The 19,956-nt window shown below is 38.4% G+C and overlaps 1 protein-coding gene across 3 annotated transcripts in view; it reads right to left on the reverse strand.

Annotated features, from left to right (window-relative positions):
- ITGA8 (integrin subunit alpha 8) overlaps window positions 1-19,956 on the reverse strand; it is a 212,455-nt gene that overhangs the window by 163,241 nt on the left and 29,258 nt on the right. For all 3 annotated transcript variants that reach the window (XM_507671.8, XM_054660790.2, XM_016962719.3), the window contains exons 3-6: window positions 11,958-12,058; window positions 8,027-8,150; window positions 2,754-2,815; window positions 1,620-1,665 (exon numbers count right to left, since the gene is read on the reverse strand). In XM_507671.8, coding sequence (XP_507671.2) covers window positions 1,620-1,665; window positions 2,754-2,815; window positions 8,027-8,150; window positions 11,958-12,058 — 333 coding nt within the window. The remainder of the gene's footprint in view (window positions 1-1,619; window positions 1,666-2,753; window positions 2,816-8,026; window positions 8,151-11,957; window positions 12,059-19,956) is intronic.

Raw genomic sequence — 19,956 nt, forward strand, 5'->3', positions numbered from 1 at the left:
AATTAACATAATTTATGATAAAAATATCATAAAAATTTATGATAAATTTTTTTATTAACATAATAATGTTAATTTCACATCATCCATTCTTTTGTGAAATTAGCGGGCCACTCCATACCACCCAAGCTCTTCTTCCCTCACTCTCTTAACTCCGGTCACCTTGACTTTCCTCCGTTCTCACCTACGCTGCCCTCCTGCCTCCCACAGAACATCTGCACGTGGTTCCCTCCTCTCTTCAGCTAGGTACTCCTAGGTAAGGTCCAGATCTCAGTTCAGGGTTGTTTGCTTTCCAAGTTAACTTTGCGCTGCTGCTGGCCTATGCAGCACCTTAGCAAGAATTAGAAGACGTAATTTCCTCTCGGCAGATGCTGTCTGTACCTGGGTTCATGGCTCCGTAAGCAGAGCACAGGTTGTATTCCAGCACCCTGTCAGCCAGTGGTCAGAGGACAAAACACACCTATCCACAGCCACCCAGGAGAAGCCTCCTAATTTCTCCCAGCCCCATCACCACATGCCTTTGCTTCGGATTGTGTATCACAGTTGGGGTTTCTTGGGTAACCCTGTGAGAGTTCGATTAATGCCTGTTATCATTCTCTAGATATTAACCTCCATGACAGTAAGAACAATGTCTGTTTTTACTCATTGTGTCCCCAGCCTCTACCACAGAGGTTGGCAGAGCCTCAACACATTGTTGATGGAGAAATGAATTGTTAAGTTACAAGAGTATTTTAAAATATTATTTACATTACAGAGTACAGGCTGGGCAGTGGCTTATGCCTGTAATCGTAGCACTTTGGGAGGCTAAGGCGGGTGGATCACCTGAGGTCAAGAGTTTGAGACCAGCCTGGCCAACATGGTGAAACCCCGTCTCTACTAAAAATACAAAAATTAGCTGGGCATGGTGGTGGGCACTTCTATTCCCAGCTACTCAGGAAGCTGAGGCAGGAGAATTGCTTGAACCTAGGAGGTGGAGGTTGCAGTGAGTCGAGATCGTGCTATTGCACTCCAGCCTGGGCAACAAGAGTGAAACTCTGTCTCAGAAAAAAAACAGAAAACAAATGAGAGTACAAATCGAAATGATGCTTTTGTTCTCACTCATACATGGAAGCCAAAAAAGTTGATCTCATCGAAGTAGAGAGTGGAAAAGTGGTTACTAGAGGCAAGGATGAATAGAGATTCAGGTATAGCCAGAGATGGGTTAATGTACACAAAAGTACAGCCTGGTAGGAGGAATAAGTTCTAACATTCTATAGCACTATAAGGTGAATATAGTTAACAACAATTTATTGCATATTTTTAAATAGCTAGAAGAGATTTAAAATGTTCCCAACACAAATGATCAATGTTTGAGGTGATGGTTATGCTAATTACCCTGATTTGATCATTACACATCATATGCATGTATGAAAATATCACATGTACCCCATAAATATGTACAATTGTTTTGTCAATTAAAATAAAATATTAAAAGCAAAAAAAGAAATAACGCTTCATTTGAGAAACTATGAATAAGGATATAAAATTAAGGTAATAGAAAGTAAACATTTAACACTACTTCTGGGTCCATCCTTCTGTTAGTAACAACAAATGTGCTTTTCTTGTCTGCCAACAGAACATACCTTGCCAGTAGAAACTCCCAGGTCCTCCCACAATAAGGTCTCCATTCTACAAAACAGAAACAGCAACAGCAACCATAATTGGAAAAGAAATACTAAACATTTTTAAAGGGTGATAAATCATTGTTAATAAGCATTGCTCTAACAATTTGTTACACATAAAAAGCAATTTTTAAAAGAGATCCTTCTGAGGCCTGCAGTTCATTTTCTTTCCACTTTTGTTTTCAATTATTTAGTGTGTTATCATATTAAATAATTTTAATTTGACTCAATTAGGTAAGTTGAACTCTCTCCCTTGAGAGAGATAAATTCTGTTTTTTGGCACTGCCTCATAAGCAAAATATCAACATGTTTAATGCTGTGCAGTTTTGCAGACATGGTCTTTTGAGCCTTCGTGATAAAAATAAAATTCTGTTCAAATTTATTTCAAGGACATAGTAATGCCTATTTTTTTCCATACATCCCCAGTGCCACTCCCTTCTCAGGAGAAAGAGCAAACACTCCAGACTAGCAAATATAAACATTTTCTCATGAATTGACATCCTCACCTTTCATGCCTCATATCTTTAACTCTCAGTGGAAAATATAAAAACAAAAAAGTAATGATAAAAAGAACGATAAAAGACAGTAAACAGTTTATACGTTGATGAAATTTTTCTATACTATTTTCAAAACCACAGAATCTTTTCCCGCTACATTCTTATTGAACATCTCTTTTTAATTTTGTGAAAGGATATATGAATTTTAATATTAATATTAAATGTAACTGGTCAATTACAGTTAACAAATAAAACAATGAATAGATTCATGTGATCTTTTTAAGAAACATTACTGAGTTTTTTAGATTTTCATTTAAAAAATTATTGCCACAAAGGATCAGAAGAAAGGCTGTTGCTTTTTATCATGTCTATTTCTCTACTATTTAATAGGCTGCTATGTGCATAAATTATTTACATAAAAATAAAAAGTGAATGGAAAAATTTTTTTAGAAAGCATTTGCCCAAAGAGGCTAGGTATGTTCCTCAAGATTCTTTGGTTCTTTGGTGGTGGTGGTGGTTTTGGGGTGTGGGAGTGAGAGGCAGTGGGTAAAAAAAAATCAGATTAAATATTAGGAACTGCGAGACCAAAATAATTCACCTTATAAAAATCCAGACTAAATCCTGCTTGGCAGTAACCCTGGCCTTCCGGATCAGCATTGCCTAGAACGATCAAAATACATAAATGTTATAACGTTATCATTCCTGAAATATTTTTTAATAACCAATTCAGGATATTATGTTATTTTCTCTAGAACCTTCTAAATTAAAAATGATCAATGTGTGTTTTATGTTTATTTTTAAAATGTTGTTCAAGTAATTTATTAAACATATTTCTGTCTATTTTCTTACACCAAATAGCACTGTGATTGTCTAGTAAGATCAACAGGAGTAACATCCCTTTTGGCTACTCTATTGGGTTTTATGACTCACTTTCATTTGAAGAAATAAAATCTCTATCTTTGACTATATTCCAAATTTCCCATGAGGCAATAACGTGTCTCTCTTTTGCCCCCTCGTGCTGTATGAAGGCAGATAGGTCTGTCATTCCCAAAAGGTGACACCTTGAGGAAGAAGGGGCAGTGCAAGATGACCTTTGTAGATGTCATCTTCTGGGCCACCAATAAGCATTTCCACTGTTATGCTCTTTAAGAGGAACTTAATTTTAAATTATCCTATTATGGCCAGTTGTGGTGACTCATGCCTGTAATCCCAGCACTTTGGGAGGCCAAGGTGCGCAGATCATGAGGTCAAGAGATCGAGACCATCCTGGCCAACATGGTGAAACCCCATCTCCACTAAAACCACAAAAATTAGCTGGGCATGGTGGTGCGTGCCTGCAGGCCCAGCTACTTGAGAGGCTGAGGCAGGAGAATCTCTTGAACCCGGGAGGCGGAGGTTGCATTGAGCCGAGATCATGCCACTGCACTCCAGCCTGGGTGACAGAGCAAGACTCCATCTCAAACAAAATAATAATAAAAACAAATTATCCTATTATAATAGGCTAGGTAAATTGGGAAATTGCATTTCTGGTCACAGTCTCACTGGATATTGCAATGCTAGTGTTCACAAAATAGAAAATTCTAGTAGTGGCTTATCGTGCTTTCTATCCAATATGATTCACTAACTCATTGTCCAATAGGATCTCATGGTACAGTTGTAATCTATAGGCAGGCCAACACGTTGATTTCAAGGCTATTGTTATCAAAAGTCTGTAGGGCATTAGGACCAGGAATTTACTACTTGTAACTTGTACTTTAAAAGAGTTTCTACAACTTCTAACATGCCTAAAATAGCCAAAATGTAGTGAATTAAGTAGAGGGAATCTCAATCCTGCATAGTTAGATTTGGACATGTAAATAATTATTTCTTTCTTATCAAGGATATTCCTCAATGGAAACTGAAATAAGAGAACAGGAAAGGAAATACATGTCATCACAGGAAATATTGATGACTGGGCATGCGCCTGTTCAGAAGCTTTTTGAAATGGACCTGGCCTTTCTGGCTTCCCTTAGAATGTCTTCCGGTTTTTTCTTTCCTTTGGTCATTACTTAGCTAGTTTTAGCGCTGTCACCATCAATTTTTTCCAGATGCTCCTTTCTTTTTTTCTTTTTTTTTGAGATGGAGTCTCCCTCTGTTGCCCAGGCTGGAGTGCAGTGGCGCGATCTCAGCTCACTGCAAGCTCCGCCTCCCGGGTTCACGCCATTCTCCTGCCTCAGCCTCCAGAGTCCTTTATTTTTAAAAACACTTTTTAACCTCATGCACTGTATTTTAACAAAATTTGTTCCTTATTTTACCGCTATATTTCATGATTTATGGTCATGAATCCTATAAAGTTCCCTAAAAGCTCATCTCTATAATCTGGAATATCTAAGTATCAATTTTCTAGAAGCTCATATGTGTAAATATTTATATGCATCCAGAAGTATATATGAATGCATGAGATATTACTCTGAACGTATATGTGTTCATATGTGTTTTTATATTTATTTTTCCATGCACAAGCCTTTTAAAAATCCCTTTTAAATTCAACCCTGACTTTTTATTTTTATGATTGTAAATTATTCGAAAGGGAAGAAACATGACCATTCTTTGAAAGTATTGCTTTAAAACAGCAGGCTGAAAAAAATTAAGAGAAAACATTCATTTTTTTTTTTTTTTTACAAAATACACTGAGAAAATAATCAGCTCCAAATGTTTATTGTAAGTGGCAATTATAATAGAGTGTGAGGTTCTTTCCATTGCAAAGTCTTTTTTTTTTTTCCTTGTTGAATCATAATTTATGAGAGCTGAAGGACTCTTTCTTCCTGGGACTTCAGAGCATTTGTGAACTTGATAATTATGTCCTAGAGTGAACTCAGGAATCCAAGGAAGCATGTGGATAATTTGCTACTATTTGTTGACGTCTTATCCAACAAATGGAAGGGTGTGTGTATGAACCATCTCCACCTGAATTATGAATGACCATGAGAGCCATAGGCAGGTCATCAATATGAATGAGCAGGTAATGTCTAACAATATCAGCAGAGCGGGTTTGCGGTGTAAGATTAACATGAGGAGCTTCTTTAAATTCTCTTTTGAAAATAATATTGCTGATGTTTCCTGTTCTGGGATACTGACCATATGCTCATGAACAAGCTGGCTTTGTGTTAATGATCTGTGAACTTCTTGGCCATGACGGGAAGTCTGCTTCTTGGATGATCTGAGGAGGAAGAAGTACCCGTAGGAATAGGGAGACCAGGAGGATGTGAAAACTGTGGCTATACACCACAGAGGAAATAATTCATGGCAATTTATTGAGGTATTCTGCAACTCAACATGTGCTCCATTCTGTCTTTGTTGAGCTGTTAGCCTACTGTGTCCATGTAGCTTAAGATGCAAATGTACATTAGTGTACTTTTTTAAAAAATGGTTCAAACTCACTCTGAAACTTTTCCCCTACAAGTCTGCATTTCATGTGCAGACTTTTGATCTCAGCCCTCACATCCCACACAGGTAGTCTGGCAAAAAGGCAGAACAAGGAGTGACTAGTTTTATAAATATTATCCTTCAAGGCAGTTGGAAGAATAACCTACATTATCAAGGCAAAAGGCATATGAAGGATGGTCTTGTCTTTAGTTACAGTTATTTGCTGTTTGTTGAACAAGCCAGCTTGTCCATGAGCATATGGTCAATATCACAGAACAGGAACATGGGCAAATCATGGAGTATAGGATATGGACAGGTGTAAATATTGATGAAACAAGTTCAATAATGAATCTCTCCACTACCATTCATTTTCTGATATGTTTTGGATTTCCTTTGTTATTGTTTGTGGGATTTTATCTTTAGCATAACAATACTGACCTCTTAATAAACCCAAGAGCACAGCACTTTGAATGGAACCTGACACAAACTATGCCTCATGTTGGTTGTTGCCTGAGTCCAGGAAGTTTCTCTCCTCTCTACTCCAATAATCATTTGCTAGAAGAATCCCTTTCTGTCGTCTTGTCTAAAATGCTGCTCCTCCCCTGGCTTCCCCAGCACAGGTCTCTCCCTTCTTTCTCGTCTTGCTGTATTTTTTTGTAGCACTTTTCACTGCCTGACATTGTATCATAAACACATTTATTTACATGTTTACTGTCTAGAGGCAGTTCCTTGAACAGGGGGCTTTTTCCCTCTTGTTCTTTGCTGAATTTCCTAAACATAGAAGAGTTAGTTTACTGCTCAATGTGTGGCTTTTCTTTTTAAAGAAATCCTGCATTGAATAAATAATTGAGTCCCATGATCTACAAAGAACCCCTACTTTAAAGCTATTTAAGATAAAATCCTTATTCCATGGACTATCCATTCAGCTGACATTTGTTGTAATCTGAAGAAGTGTCTGATTTACTTCAGTATTTTTAAACAGAGAGCAATAATCTTCTCCTTGTTAAAAATCCTCACTAAAAGCCATCAGGTTAAATGTTCAAGCCAGGTGTGGTGGCGCACGACTGTAATCCCAGCACTTTTAAAGGCTGAGGTGGATGGATCGCATGAGCTCAGGAGTTCAAGACCAGCCTGGACAACATGGCAGAAACCCCTCTCTACAAAAAATACAAAAATTAGGCATGGTGGCACATGCCTGTGGCCCCAGCTACTTGGCAGGCTGAGGTGGGAGGATTGCTTGAGCCCAGGAAGTCGAGGCTGCATTGAGCCATGATCACACTATTGCACTCCAGCCTGGGTGACAGAGTGAGACCCTGTCTCAAAAAAAAAAAAAAAAAAAAAAAAAAGTTCTACTGCCTGTTCTTTAGGCTTCTAAATCTCAGCAGCATCTTTGTTAACCCTCTAATATCAGTAATCTATTTTTTCTCTTCATTTATTTATGACATTTGATCATTATCTTCCCTACATTAATCCTGAATTTTAAAAACACTCAAGCAAAAGGGGGAAAATTTACATTTTAGAGCTCAAGCTAATTTGGGATTTAGTGTTTTTTCTTTAAATCAATATCCTGAAATCAGTCCTAGAATCTTCTTTCTACTACATTTTCCCTCCAATATGGTCTTGTGAATTATCAACAAGAATGAAAATCCATAGGTATCTTATCAACAAATCCTAGTGATCTATCTGGCACACTGAAAACTGGAGGAGTTAATTAAAGGACTGTGAGTAGATGAATCCACCCATCCATCCATCCATCCATCCATTCATCCATCCACCCACCCACCCACCCATCCATCCAACCATCCATTATGCTATCCCAAGTCTGGGGTATTCAACAGAGATAAAGTGATTAAAACACAATGCCCCAAAGATGATACTCCCAGGTTTGCTTTAAAGACTGCTTGGCTGCAAGATTCCTAGAACTGCCAGATGAGATTTGAACTCTAAGTATACAGAGTCATTTTGAAAAAAAGGATTAAACATCTTAAGCAGAAAGGCATATCATGCAGACAATCTGCATACACAGCTGGTAAAGAAGAAACAGCCATTGAGAACACAAGCCAGACAGAAATCTCAAGTTGAACATATGCCCAGGTCCAACCATGCTAGCTAACACCATTTTGGCAATAAACAAGTAAAGTGGGCAGTCAGCATTCTTTAGGACACGGAACGTGAATTTTGAACAGCAAATGACACCTTATGGCCTAAAATAAGGAACCAATCAATTCTGCAAAATATCTTAAGTCAGAAATGTTCTAAAACACAGAAGATCAGTAGAATTCCACGCTTTTGACTTGCTGTCACATCAAGACAACTGTAAGGCTGACAAAAACCTTTACCTACCCCCGAAGCTTTTTCCTTGCAACCCTGTAAGTTATCAATGGTGTTTTGAGCCTACCTGCACTCCTGTCTACGATAGAAAAGCACTTGAGCTAATGGCAGTTTCAAGGAATAAAAGTTGCTTACTGTTCCGGCAAGGAGAGAACTCGGCATAGGCGCTGAAGTTCTGAATTGCTACATAGCAGGTGCCAACTGGGTCCTTTTCTGGTGTCGGTTTAAGAGTTCTCCAGTGATATAAAGGAGCACAGGCCTAGGAAACATGAAAGACAAAAAAATACATTTTTGATGTAGGTTTCTCATACTACAGTTTTATTTGAATTATTGGTATAACAAACTGTTAGATTATTGGGTGAATTAATTGGCCTCTAGCATGCTAATGAGTGCCTTGGTCATCAGAGGTAATTAAACTTCCAAAACTAATTTTTAATGTTAACACACTATAGAATTGGTGAAAATTAAATACATGCAAAAAAAAATGAGTTTTCTGACAATATTTTTTTTTTTTTTTTTGGAGACAAGGTCTTGCTCTGTCACCCAGGCTTGAGTGCAGAGGCATGATCACAGCTCACTGTAGCCGCAACCTCCTGGGCTCAAGTGATCCTTATGCCTGAGCCTCCCAAGTAGCTGGGACCACAGGCACACACCACCATGCCTGGCTAATTTGTTTTGTTTTGTTTTTTGTAGAGACAGAATCTTATTATGTTGCTCCAACTGGTCTCAATCTCCTGGGCTTAAGTGATCCTCTTGTCTCAGCCTCCCCAAGTGCTGGAATTATAGGGAAGAGCCACAGCACCTAGGCCCCATAGAAATTAATTTTTTTTTTTTGCCCGAAAAAGCAAGCAGAAAATAATTCCTAAAAGCGAATAACTCATATTTCTTTTCTTTTTAATTGGACCTACATAAAAGCAAATGATCATGTAAACAGTGAATTAATCAGTGTGATGTCTTATGAGAACAAGTTCCTTTCTGTGTCTAATTATTGCTTTTAAAAGATGACTTTCAAATTAAAGGATGCAAACAAGCTAGTAAACCTCTGTTTTGTGACGCCCCCTAGTTTATCACGGAAGCCGCATCTTATGACTTTTAAACAATGACTTTCATCTGGACGCACTTCTCCATTTTCACAGTGTTTTTGGCTTGGTTTTTCACTTCATGGTTTTTATTCGTGGCAAAACTGAAAGTAGAAGCATCTTATGCCTGTTTTAGCAATTTTATCAGGGATGATCACAAAGTCAGTAAGAGAGCATGTTCATGAGCTACAAGCATTTCCAAGGCATTAAACACCACAGGTGAGGCAATTCAAGTCTCTGGCCCTCCTTGTTATGGAGAAATTTATCGAGATAAACTCCAATGCCCTCAGACAATCTTTTTGAGAAAGGAGAGTTATCCAAATTATTTCATAAATGCCCTCTCCATTCTAAGGCGGCAAATAACCAAAGGGTTAGAAACAAAATGTCCTATGCTTATTTCCAGCTAACATATAGAGTGGTAAATTAAATAATGTTGCGTACTGTACAAATATTTGCTCATACTTTGGAACCTTTTTTGGAATTGATTTAACTGCCCACAGGACTTATATATGAAGGTTTGCATATAAAACTTGATTAATAGATGTATAACATGTTGATTTAAATGCATGCCTATCAGATAGAAGTTGAAACATAGTTTTACAATACCAAATGATTATGCATTTGTTGTTATATCTTTGCTTTTATGATTTATAATTTGTCATATCAGAAACTGATTTGATGCCTCATCCATGCCTTTTCATTTTCAGAATGTTGCTTTAGAGAAAATAAGACATACTTTATGTCATTGCCTATGACCCCTTTTTAGAATTACATTATGGTAAAAAGAGGGAACTGCTTCTGAATTAGTTTGCCTAATATCAGAAATATTATCGGCAAAAATGAATTGAAACAACAGCAAGAAAAACATGAAATGATCTGGCTGCTTTTTTAGAAGTTTAGATTCTCACAAGAGCACTGTACGGAAATCTTCTTCAAGTAAATGAAATAACGAGAAATCCTCGTCAAGTAAATGAAATAACATTTTATTAGGAATGAGAGAGGAAATAAATGTGTATAAAACATTAGCTTGGTTTGGACTTCTGTTTTTCTTGCCTGAACCTTCTGTAAATATTGTACCTGATTCTCCAAATACTCATCTCTAAAGACAGAATCGTAGAACACAGAGCTGCTAGCCTGCCTTCTAATTTGATAGTATGGTATCACACTTAATTCCAGAGAAGTGAAAAAAGATTCTAATTTGAAAGTAGTCTATGCTTCCAAATCTGTCCTTGGTAATTTGGCCCAATGTATAACTATTTTTAGTAAAGATAACTCCTAGTCTCAAATAAATTACCCTTCTACAACTTCAGTTGTTTGGTTTTGCCTCTCTATATATTGTAAAGTCTTGGCCAATACCCCAAAACTCTCTAACTCTTCTAGGTTCCCCAAGTTATCTGGTTCATAAATTCAGCATAAGGTGCAGATGCGAAAGCACAGGGAAGTCTACATCATGAAGCACTCACTTGTGTAGCTTGATCTTCTCCAACTGGCCTCACCTTCTGTTTCACCAAAAGGCATTTCATGCCATGAAAATGCTTTCCAGTGTTTGCCTGATATTAGCTCTAAAAAGTTACTCTTTCAATCTGCTCAGTTTCACATTGATGTGAAACATACTGATGGGACATATTTAGGCTTTGACCCAAACCTGCTATGTATACCCATGGTACCTGGATATACAAAAATGATACTTCTGGAGGTAGGATTTTGCAGTTATAAAATTACATCATATAGGAAAGAATTTAAATGTTCATTCTGCTAAGTTTCAGCACTCAAAAAATTTAGCTTGAAATATACTCTGTATTATCCTATTTCCCATCACGTATTTTAGAAAATGCAGGCATGCCAAAAATTAATCATTTTTTATTATGAACACGGTGTATTATTGTAGTTTCCATTGTTTTGAGGGTTTCTACAATTATTGAATAAATATGCAACTATTATATGTTACAGCTAAAATTTCAAGACACACAAAAAAATCAAAACAGTATCCAAAAGATTTTTAAAGCCCCAAACAGTTATTACAGAGTTAATTTTTCAACAGCAATTCCCATAAGTCATATACCACCTTAAAAAGTTCTTACAAATTCTGGAATGTGAAAATTATATTAATGCAAAGACAACTCTACAAAAACTATATTGTAAATGTTGGATTTCTTAACTGGAGAGGGCTATATACACTTTATACATTACCTGTTTTATGTCAAAATCTTTTTGGGGTTAACAGACTAAATAAAGTAAGGCATTTCCTTTAGATACTTATTAAATCATAATTCAAGTAGATTTCAACAAATCCTAAAAGACAAAGTTATTGCTTTATTGTTGTAAGGAAATTAAAGCCAATAGGTTGAAAAATTCTCCAAACTAAAAAAGACTTCCAGATTACTTCAATAGTCATTTGCTTCTCGGTAACTTAGACATGTATCATTGCTCAGAACAATAAAATAATAGAATTATTAAGTCATAGCACTTTGAAGCTGAAAGATTATCTATTTGAGAATGAGTGTTTTTACTTTAAAAAGTATTAATGAACTCAGAGAATCATGCAGTTAGCCATTTAAAAATAATTATGAAAGACAGCTTTCCTTTCGGTGTAAAAAGGATCAATGAAACCACAGCAGATTAACTTAGCATCCTTATGGGAATAGTCCCATTTTTCTGGTCAGATTTTAAGTAGCCCCTAAGTCAGTCTTAAGCACTATAATATTTTACCACTTTAAGATGTAGCTTTTACTTTTCTTAGTTGTTTTTGAAATATTTGAAAATATTTAACTGCTCTTCTGGAAAACAGGCTTTATTTCCTATAGCTTTAAACACTAAAATACATTCTTTAATTTTAAGCATTTAGTTGCTTTTAAAATGCCAACAGCCTTATCGTTGAAAGTCTAACATGTTCCTTCAGGAAAGAGCTTTCCTAAACATGAGCTTGAAAACATTCCAGTGCACACCATACTCCAAAGCAGCAGCACAAGCCCACGGCTCATACTCACCACAACTTTTCCTTTGTGAGCTTTCACTGTTGCTCCAAACCACTGATTGGATTTGAACTCGATAGGTTCTTTGGTTCCATTAACTCTGATCTTTCTGTTGTCTGTCAAAGAAGATAGGAAGAGTTAATAATTTGTAAAACGTGGCAGCCAATTAAAACACGTAATAAATTTGTACATTAAAAATACTTGAGCTAATACCAATCCTTGTCAAACTCCTCCAAAAAAATTGAAGAGAGGCTGGGTATGGTGGCTCATGCCTGTAATTCCAGCACTTTGGGAAGCTGAAGCGGGAGGATCACTTGAGAACAGGAGTTCAAGATCAGCCTGGGCAACATGGTGAAACCCTGTCTCTACCAAAAAATACCAAAAAAAAAAAATGCTGGGCGTGGTGGCTTGTGCCTGTAGTCCCAGCTACTTGGGATGCTGAGATGAGAAAATCACTTGAACCCAGGAGGTGGAGGTTGCAGTGAACTGAGATTGTGCTGCTACACTCCAGCCTGGGTGACAAAGTAAGACTCTGTCTCAAAAAAATAAAAGAGAAGGAAATAATCCAAGGGCCAGCATTATCCTGATACCAAAGCCAGACAAGGGCATTACAAGAAAAGAAAATTACAGGCTAATATCCTCGATAAACATAAATGCAAAAATCTTCAACAAAATACTAGCAACTCAAATCCAACAGCATGTTAAAAGTATCATTGATCATGTTCAAGTGGGATTTATCCCTGGAATGCAAGGATAGGTCAACAGAGCAAATCAATACATGTGCTACCCCACATTAATGAGATGAAGGACAAAAACCTATGATCATCTTAATAGATGCAGAGAAAGCCTTTGACAAAATTCAATTTACTTTCAACATAAAAACTCTTAAAAAGTTAGTTATAGAGGGAATGTACCTACACGCAGTGAAAGCCATACATCACAAGCCCACAGCTAACATTACACTTAGCAGTGAAAAGTTGAAATCTTTTCCTCTAAGATCAGGAACAAATGCTCACTCTCCCCACTTCCATTCAACATAGAACTTTGAAGTCCTAACCAGAGCAGTTGGGCAAGAAAAAGAAAAGACATCCAAATCAGAAAAGAAGGTAAATTGTCCCTGTTTGCAGATGACATAGTCTTATATATAGAATGCCCTAAAGATTTCACCAAGAAACTATTTGAAAATGATAAACAAATCCAGTAAAATGGCAGGACACAAAATGAACATACAAAAACCCCATTTACAATAGCATTTAAAAAGTACTTAGGACAGATGGCATCAGCCAGATGGCAGACTAGAGGGGCCTAACACTTGCTCCCTTACAAAAAAGGACCAAAACAATAACAAACAACTACATTGCAACCAGACTAACTTAAGGAGATCGCTGGAGTACAGCAAGGGAGTGGCAAAAACCCTGTGAGAATAGAAACTCCGGATGGCAGCAGAGAGAGGGGATCTACCCTCTCGCCTCCACCATTTCATCTCCCAAGCCAGGATGAACTCAGAACCAGGAAGGAAAAGATGAGCAGGAGGCCTCCTGAGCCCCATCACTGTCGTGGACACCTGCAGTCTTTGCTTCGGGAGAATTCTGCAGTCCTCACAAGCCCTGAGCCCAGCTGGGGAGCTACCTGCATTTCACACAGCAGCACAACTCCAGAGACGGATCTCACTTTGTACCCTGCTCCTGTGACCGGAGCAGCTACTGCACTGAGCCATCTGGAAACAGGAGCCACTGCTAGAGTGCATCCCGCTCTGGGGGCCACTAGCCACTGCGTCCCTCCATCCTTGAGGTTCTGCCATCATTGCACTATCCTCACACAGACACACAGCATGCACCAATCCCCAGCCAACCTGCTGCAGCTCCCTACGCTCTGGGCCCTTCATCTCCCCATCCCAGTTGCTACTGTGCCCTGCTGCCAGCTACTCAGAGTGTGGGCCCAGCAGAAAAGCTGAATCCAAACCCACAGAGGAGCTGCACCCCTTCGGCGCCAGAACCAACTCATACAATGGAGGGCTGAGCTCCAGCACTTAAGGGAGCTTTGGTCCCAGGGAATTGGTGCTTTGGTGCAGAGGAGCAGCTGTGACTCTGTACTCGAGCCCGTGCTTTGCCCACCCTCTCCGGGAAACATAGCTTTCTCTGAGCTGTACTACCCAACCGTTGGGCCAAATGGCAGCAGCACCCACCTCCCTTAAGTGCTGGAGCTCAGACCTCCATTGCATGAGCTGCTGAGGCTCCCCACCTCCCTGGGGAGTGAAGCCAACATTTGCACCCGGCCTCACAGAGCCTGGTCCACTGCTGTGTCCAGCACTCCAGGGTTCAAAGTCAACACTGTGTGGTATTTTTTCTCATATGCCCTGTTGGCTCCAGAACCTGAATTGCAGCTGTGCCCTACTCTCCAGGGCCTGAGCCTCTGAAATACCTCTTCCTCTGCAGAGCCATGCCAGCTCTGCACCCTCACACCCAGGATCACTGTCACAGCTCCATCCCTGCCTCCTGGGCCTCGGCTTCAGGTGAGTGCTGCAGTCACAGCCCTTGGCTTGGTGGGAGAGCTGCATCTACCCACACCTGAAGAGTGAACCTGTGCCCTCGTCACAGGGGCTACAGTAGTTCAAAAACAGGACCCCAGTTCCACAGCCACTCTGAGCACCTGTGCCTGAAACAGCACCCCGTGGCTGCCTGCAGTCCACGTTGGACCCAACACAGAGGGATCTCCTTGGCTATGTCTTCTCACTGTAGGAAAAATGAAAACAGAAAGATTTCTGAAACTCTTGCTATCAAAAAGCCTAACAACCTACTTTGCCACCACCGTGTCCACATATCCTGCTGTCATCACTGATGTAAATCACAGCTGAAGAAGCTTCAAAGAAACTAGAACCAGAGCCAATGCACCCTACCCAACCAATCCCCTAAAAAGCTTTTGCACAGCCAAGGAAACAACCAACAAAGTGAAGAGGCAACCTATGAATGGGAGAAAATATTTGCAAACTATACATACATAAGGGGCTAACATCTAAAATACATAAGGAATTCAACAGCAAGAAAACAAATTGCCTGATTAAAAATTAGTCAAAGGGCCTGGACAGATATTTTATGAAAGAAGGCATACAAACGGCCAACAGGTATATGTGAAAAAATGCTTAACATCCCTAATCATCAGGGATATGCAAATTAAACCTCTGTAAGACATCACCTGACCCGTGTTAGCAGGGCTATTATCAAAAAGACAAAAGATAACAAGTGTTGTGGAGGATATGAAGAAAGGGACCCCTAGCATACTCCTGGTGGGAATATAAATTAGTACAGATGTTATGAAAAACATTAAAGGAAGTTCCTCAAAAAATTAAACATAGAGCTACCATATGATCCAGCAATCCCGCTACTGGGCATATATCCAAAGGAAAGGAAATCAGTATATTGAAAATATATCTGCACCCCCATGTTCATGGCAGCACTGTTCATAAGAGCCAAGATATGGGATCATCTTAGGTGTCCTTCGACGGATGAATAAAGAAAATGTGGTGTGTATATGATGGAACACAATTTTGCCTTGAAAGAGGAAATCCTCTCATTTGCCACAACATGGATGAACCTGAGGATATCATGCTAAGGCACAAATAATTTTGTGCCTGAAACAAGCCAGACACAAAACCACCGATATTGCATGATCTCCCTTATATGTGGAATCTAAAAAAGTCAGGCTCATAGAAGCAAATAGTAGAATGGTAGTTACCAGAGGCTGGGGAGAGCAGAAGGGATTGGAGAGATGTTTGTCAAAAGGTACAAAGTTTCAGCTGGGATGAGTAAATTATGGAGATTTATTGTACAGAGGGGTGACCAAGAGAATAGATTTTAAACATTCTTAATATACACACACATATACACAAAAGGCAGCCGTGCTAGGTAATGAATATGTTTATTAGCTTGATTTAATTATTTCCCAATGTATAAATAGATCAAAACATTACATCGTACACGATAAATATATACAATTTTTTTTTTGAGACAGGGTCTCACTCTGTTACCCAGGCTAGAATGCAGTGGCACGATCACAGTTCACTGCAGCCTCGACTTCTCTGGGCTCAAGTGATCCTCCCATCTCAGCCTCTCAAGTAGCTGGAAATACGGGTGCGTGCCACCATGCAGGGCTTTTTTTTCTTGGTAGGCAAGGTTTTGCTATGTTGCCCAGGCTGGCCTTGAACTCCTGAACTCAAGCGATCTTCCCACCTTGGCCTCCCAAAGTGCTGGGATTACAGGTATGAGCCACTGTACCCAGCCTTATACAATTTTTGTCAATTAAAAAAAAAACTTGAGCACCAATTTTCATATAGAGGGGGATTTCTCTTTGTTTAAGTCTAAGAGCATGACTCCCATTAGATAAATATGACATGAAAATATGTATTCAACTATGACATTTCACGACTTAAAAGAAGCATTTTCTTAAGATTTGCATTTCAGAGGTAACTGTCTTGCAAACTTAGTGTAGACTCTGGTATCCTTGAATCTACACTTCAGTTATTGATTTCATATTGAAGACCATATATTTATAACTGCTCTAAATATTTCCAAATCTTTCCCAATAGTGAAACACATGGGATCCTGCCTACTCTGAATAACAGAGGCTTCCCAGCATGTGTTAGCAGGAATCAGCATGAGGGACTCCAAAGTCTTGGTTTTTAACTCAGTAACACATGTCTACACAGCCACAGTAGATAACACCTCAACACAATTGTACATACACTTTGCAGATGTCAGCATGAGTGGGGCCATCTGGGTAGAAACTCAACCCAATTGTAACACACTTTAGTTCTTAATAAAAAGCATGCATCTTGGCCAGGTGCAGTGGCTCATGCCGGTAATCCCAGCACTTTGGGAGACCAAGGCAGGTGGATCACTTGAGGCCAGGAGTTTGAGACCAGCCTGACCAACACAGTGAAACCGTGTCTCTACTAAAAATCCAAACATTAGCTGAACGCAGTGATGCACATCTGTAGTCTCATCTACTCAGGAGTTTGAGACATGAGAATTAGTTGAACCTGGAAGTGGAGGTTGCAGTGAGCTGAGATTGTGCCACTGCACTCCAGCCTGGGCAACAAAGTAAGACTCTGTCTCAAAATAAAATAAAATAAGATAAAATAAAGCAAAGCATGCATGTTTTCTTTCACTCTTGATTGCACATGCAGCTATTTCACACATGGTTCTAATTGCACAGTTTTAACTAGAGCTTTATCAGTAATAGCTAATGAGTTTCAAAAGACATTTGTACTAAGGGCATCTTATTTGTGTGTTTCCTGTGGTTTGCATTTTTTCTTCCTTGACTTTATAAAAATACATTACAAAATAAACTTTTTATTCCTGTTAAGTGAGGCCAAAATAAACATGTAATTAAACTTTCAATTGAGTTTACTTATGATTACAGACTGTTTAAAGAATAAATTATACATAATCTTAACCTAAAATTTACATTTTGACATGTTAGTAGAAAATCATGAATTTCCCTCTTAAAAATCTTATGCTTTTGATGTTTCCAGATGTTTTTAAAAAACAAGTTCTGGAAATCCTCACCCAAAGTGCACATGACTAACAAAGAATTACAGCATCTTACAGTTTGTAGCTTAAACTGGAAAATATAGACATTTCTATTTATGTCTAGGCAGCTTGGAAGATGATAGAATTTGAAGCTGAAGATTTCTTGCCATCTCTGACTAGGTTACCTTGGGCAATTCATTTAATCTTTTGCAGTTTCGATTTCTTCTATAAAATGAGGCTGAGAATATCTTCCCCTTCTCCTGCACAGGTGGTCATAAAGTCGCGAAGGTTCCATGAGATAAGTGAGCGTGAAAGTTCTTTGTAAATTGGGAAGTCATAAACAGAAATCTTGTAGCAATACAGCTGAAGGTCCATAGGTTTTTTTTCTTTTTAAATCTCTTAATGACAGATAGCTTAAGATAGTTGAAGACAGCGTAAGTCTGTGTTTTGGTATCACAGCTTGGTATCACCAGCTTAAGGTATCCCCCCTTAAGCTGGGATGTTGATGTTGTACTACAGAGATCTTGCAGCGTTACAACTACATGAAGGTCAATGGCTTTAATATATACATATTTTTAAAAATCTATCTATATTATATCTATAATATACCTATATATTATATATCATATATCTATATTATATAGATAATATATATCATATATATGATAATATATGTTATATATATGATATATCTTATATTTATATTTATAATACATCTATTATGTATAAAATATATCTATAATATATAAAAATGTATCTAACATATTATAGATTTATAATATATAGAAATGTATCTAATATATTATAGAGTTATATAAAATATATAAATATATAAAATAGATATATAATATAGTAAATATAATTATTAATATATTTATAGAATATATTTTAATATATATTATAATTATATCTATATATGTCGACATATATATCTCTCTCTTAGGAACCTAGAAATTCAACCTAAGTCCAAGAATTCAAAAGAACCTCCCAGACACAAAAGTATAATATGTTGTTAGTAGTGACTTGTGGCACTCAGGAATGAAATTATGACACCTCACAACATTGTCAATGTGGCTTAGATTACACACAGGGAGAAAGTGCTAGAGTAGTCTTAAAATTACTAACCATGAAAAGGAGACCAGTGCCTCAAAAATTCAAACAGAGTTAAAGGAGATCGCGAAAGGACTTCAGAAGAGCAGACTTCAGTGAGGAAGGAAATGAATTCTAGGGAAAAAAATAAGCCAGCTCTGAACGGGACCTTCCTTTGCTAGTTAAAGTTATGTAATTCCGCCTGTGTGATTCCCAAGATATCCTTTCTGCCATTATAGGATGAACTGTGTAATAACTTGATTGCAAGTGTCAACTGGGCAATTTGGCAGTAATATTTTTCTTCTGGACCAAGGGTACAAATGAACGGGCTTCATTAATTTCATATCCAATCCAGGGATTATAACAGAGCAGAATTCCACTGTCCCAGGTCTCTATGTAATGAGACAAGTTTTTAATCTGTGTGTGTCCTCCTCTCATTGACCTTTGAAGTCAACAAATCACCTTTCTAAAATTCTGTTTTATTATTTCAATAAGTTATCTGACTTTGAACCTAACATTGTAATTGAATAAAATTTCAAATAAGTAAGATATATATGGGTTGACTCTGAAGGTGCGCTTTCCCTAATTTCTTATTTCTCTTTTCTAAGCATGGTTCTTTCATGCCAAATAAGCTGACACACTGCTCAGTACTATGTCAGCCTAGTGCTCAATGAAACTTTGATGCATGGAGGATGTTTTTGATTTAATTTGATCTGACCTTTAGTAAAAGCTACTTCCAAGTAATGTCTGTCAATACTCAGCACTGTGTTAGCCCTTCCAGTCTCTTCTCTTTATGGCAAAGACTGAAAGTATGGAAAATACATTTCCTAGACTTTCTAATGAGCAGGATTCTGAATGAGTGAGAGGCTCGAGAGAGATTTGAGAACAGGGAAAGAAAGAGAAGCCATTGTTTTCTGGTGACAGCCTCAGGAAGCATGTGGACATCAGCGGTGACAGATGTGATGTTCTTCCAGCAGCTCCCACATATCCTCCTGACAATCACCTCTTTAGTCCTTTGGACAGCAGAGATCAAGTCCTGTGATCCCTGAACTTCCAGATTCCTTGATCTGCAGGTAGCAACTTTCCAGACTTTCACACCCTATCCTTGCCAACGTCCATGAAAGCCTGCCAGACTCTGCGTGAAATTCCTTCCTAGTTGTAATACTCAATGTGCTTTCTGTTTTCCTAACCAAACCTGCTGACTGACGTGGGACAATGCATTTAGGGTAGGGCCGCCTGTCCTCTGAAGCAGAAGGAAGGCATCGGGTTACCCCGGGAGGACTGTCAACCCCACAGAACGCAAAAGGACCAGTGGTTCCGGGAGAGGATGGAGCCCGTTAGTTACCTAAGCGAGCCTCTCAGCATATCACAAACTACGGAGAAAGCAAAGGCAAAAG

The sequence above is a fragment of the Pan troglodytes genome, chromosome 8 (assembly GCF_028858775.2).
Source record: "Pan troglodytes isolate AG18354 chromosome 8, NHGRI_mPanTro3-v2.0_pri, whole genome shotgun sequence".
Classification (NCBI taxonomy): Eukaryota; Metazoa; Chordata; class Mammalia; order Primates; family Hominidae; genus Pan; species Pan troglodytes.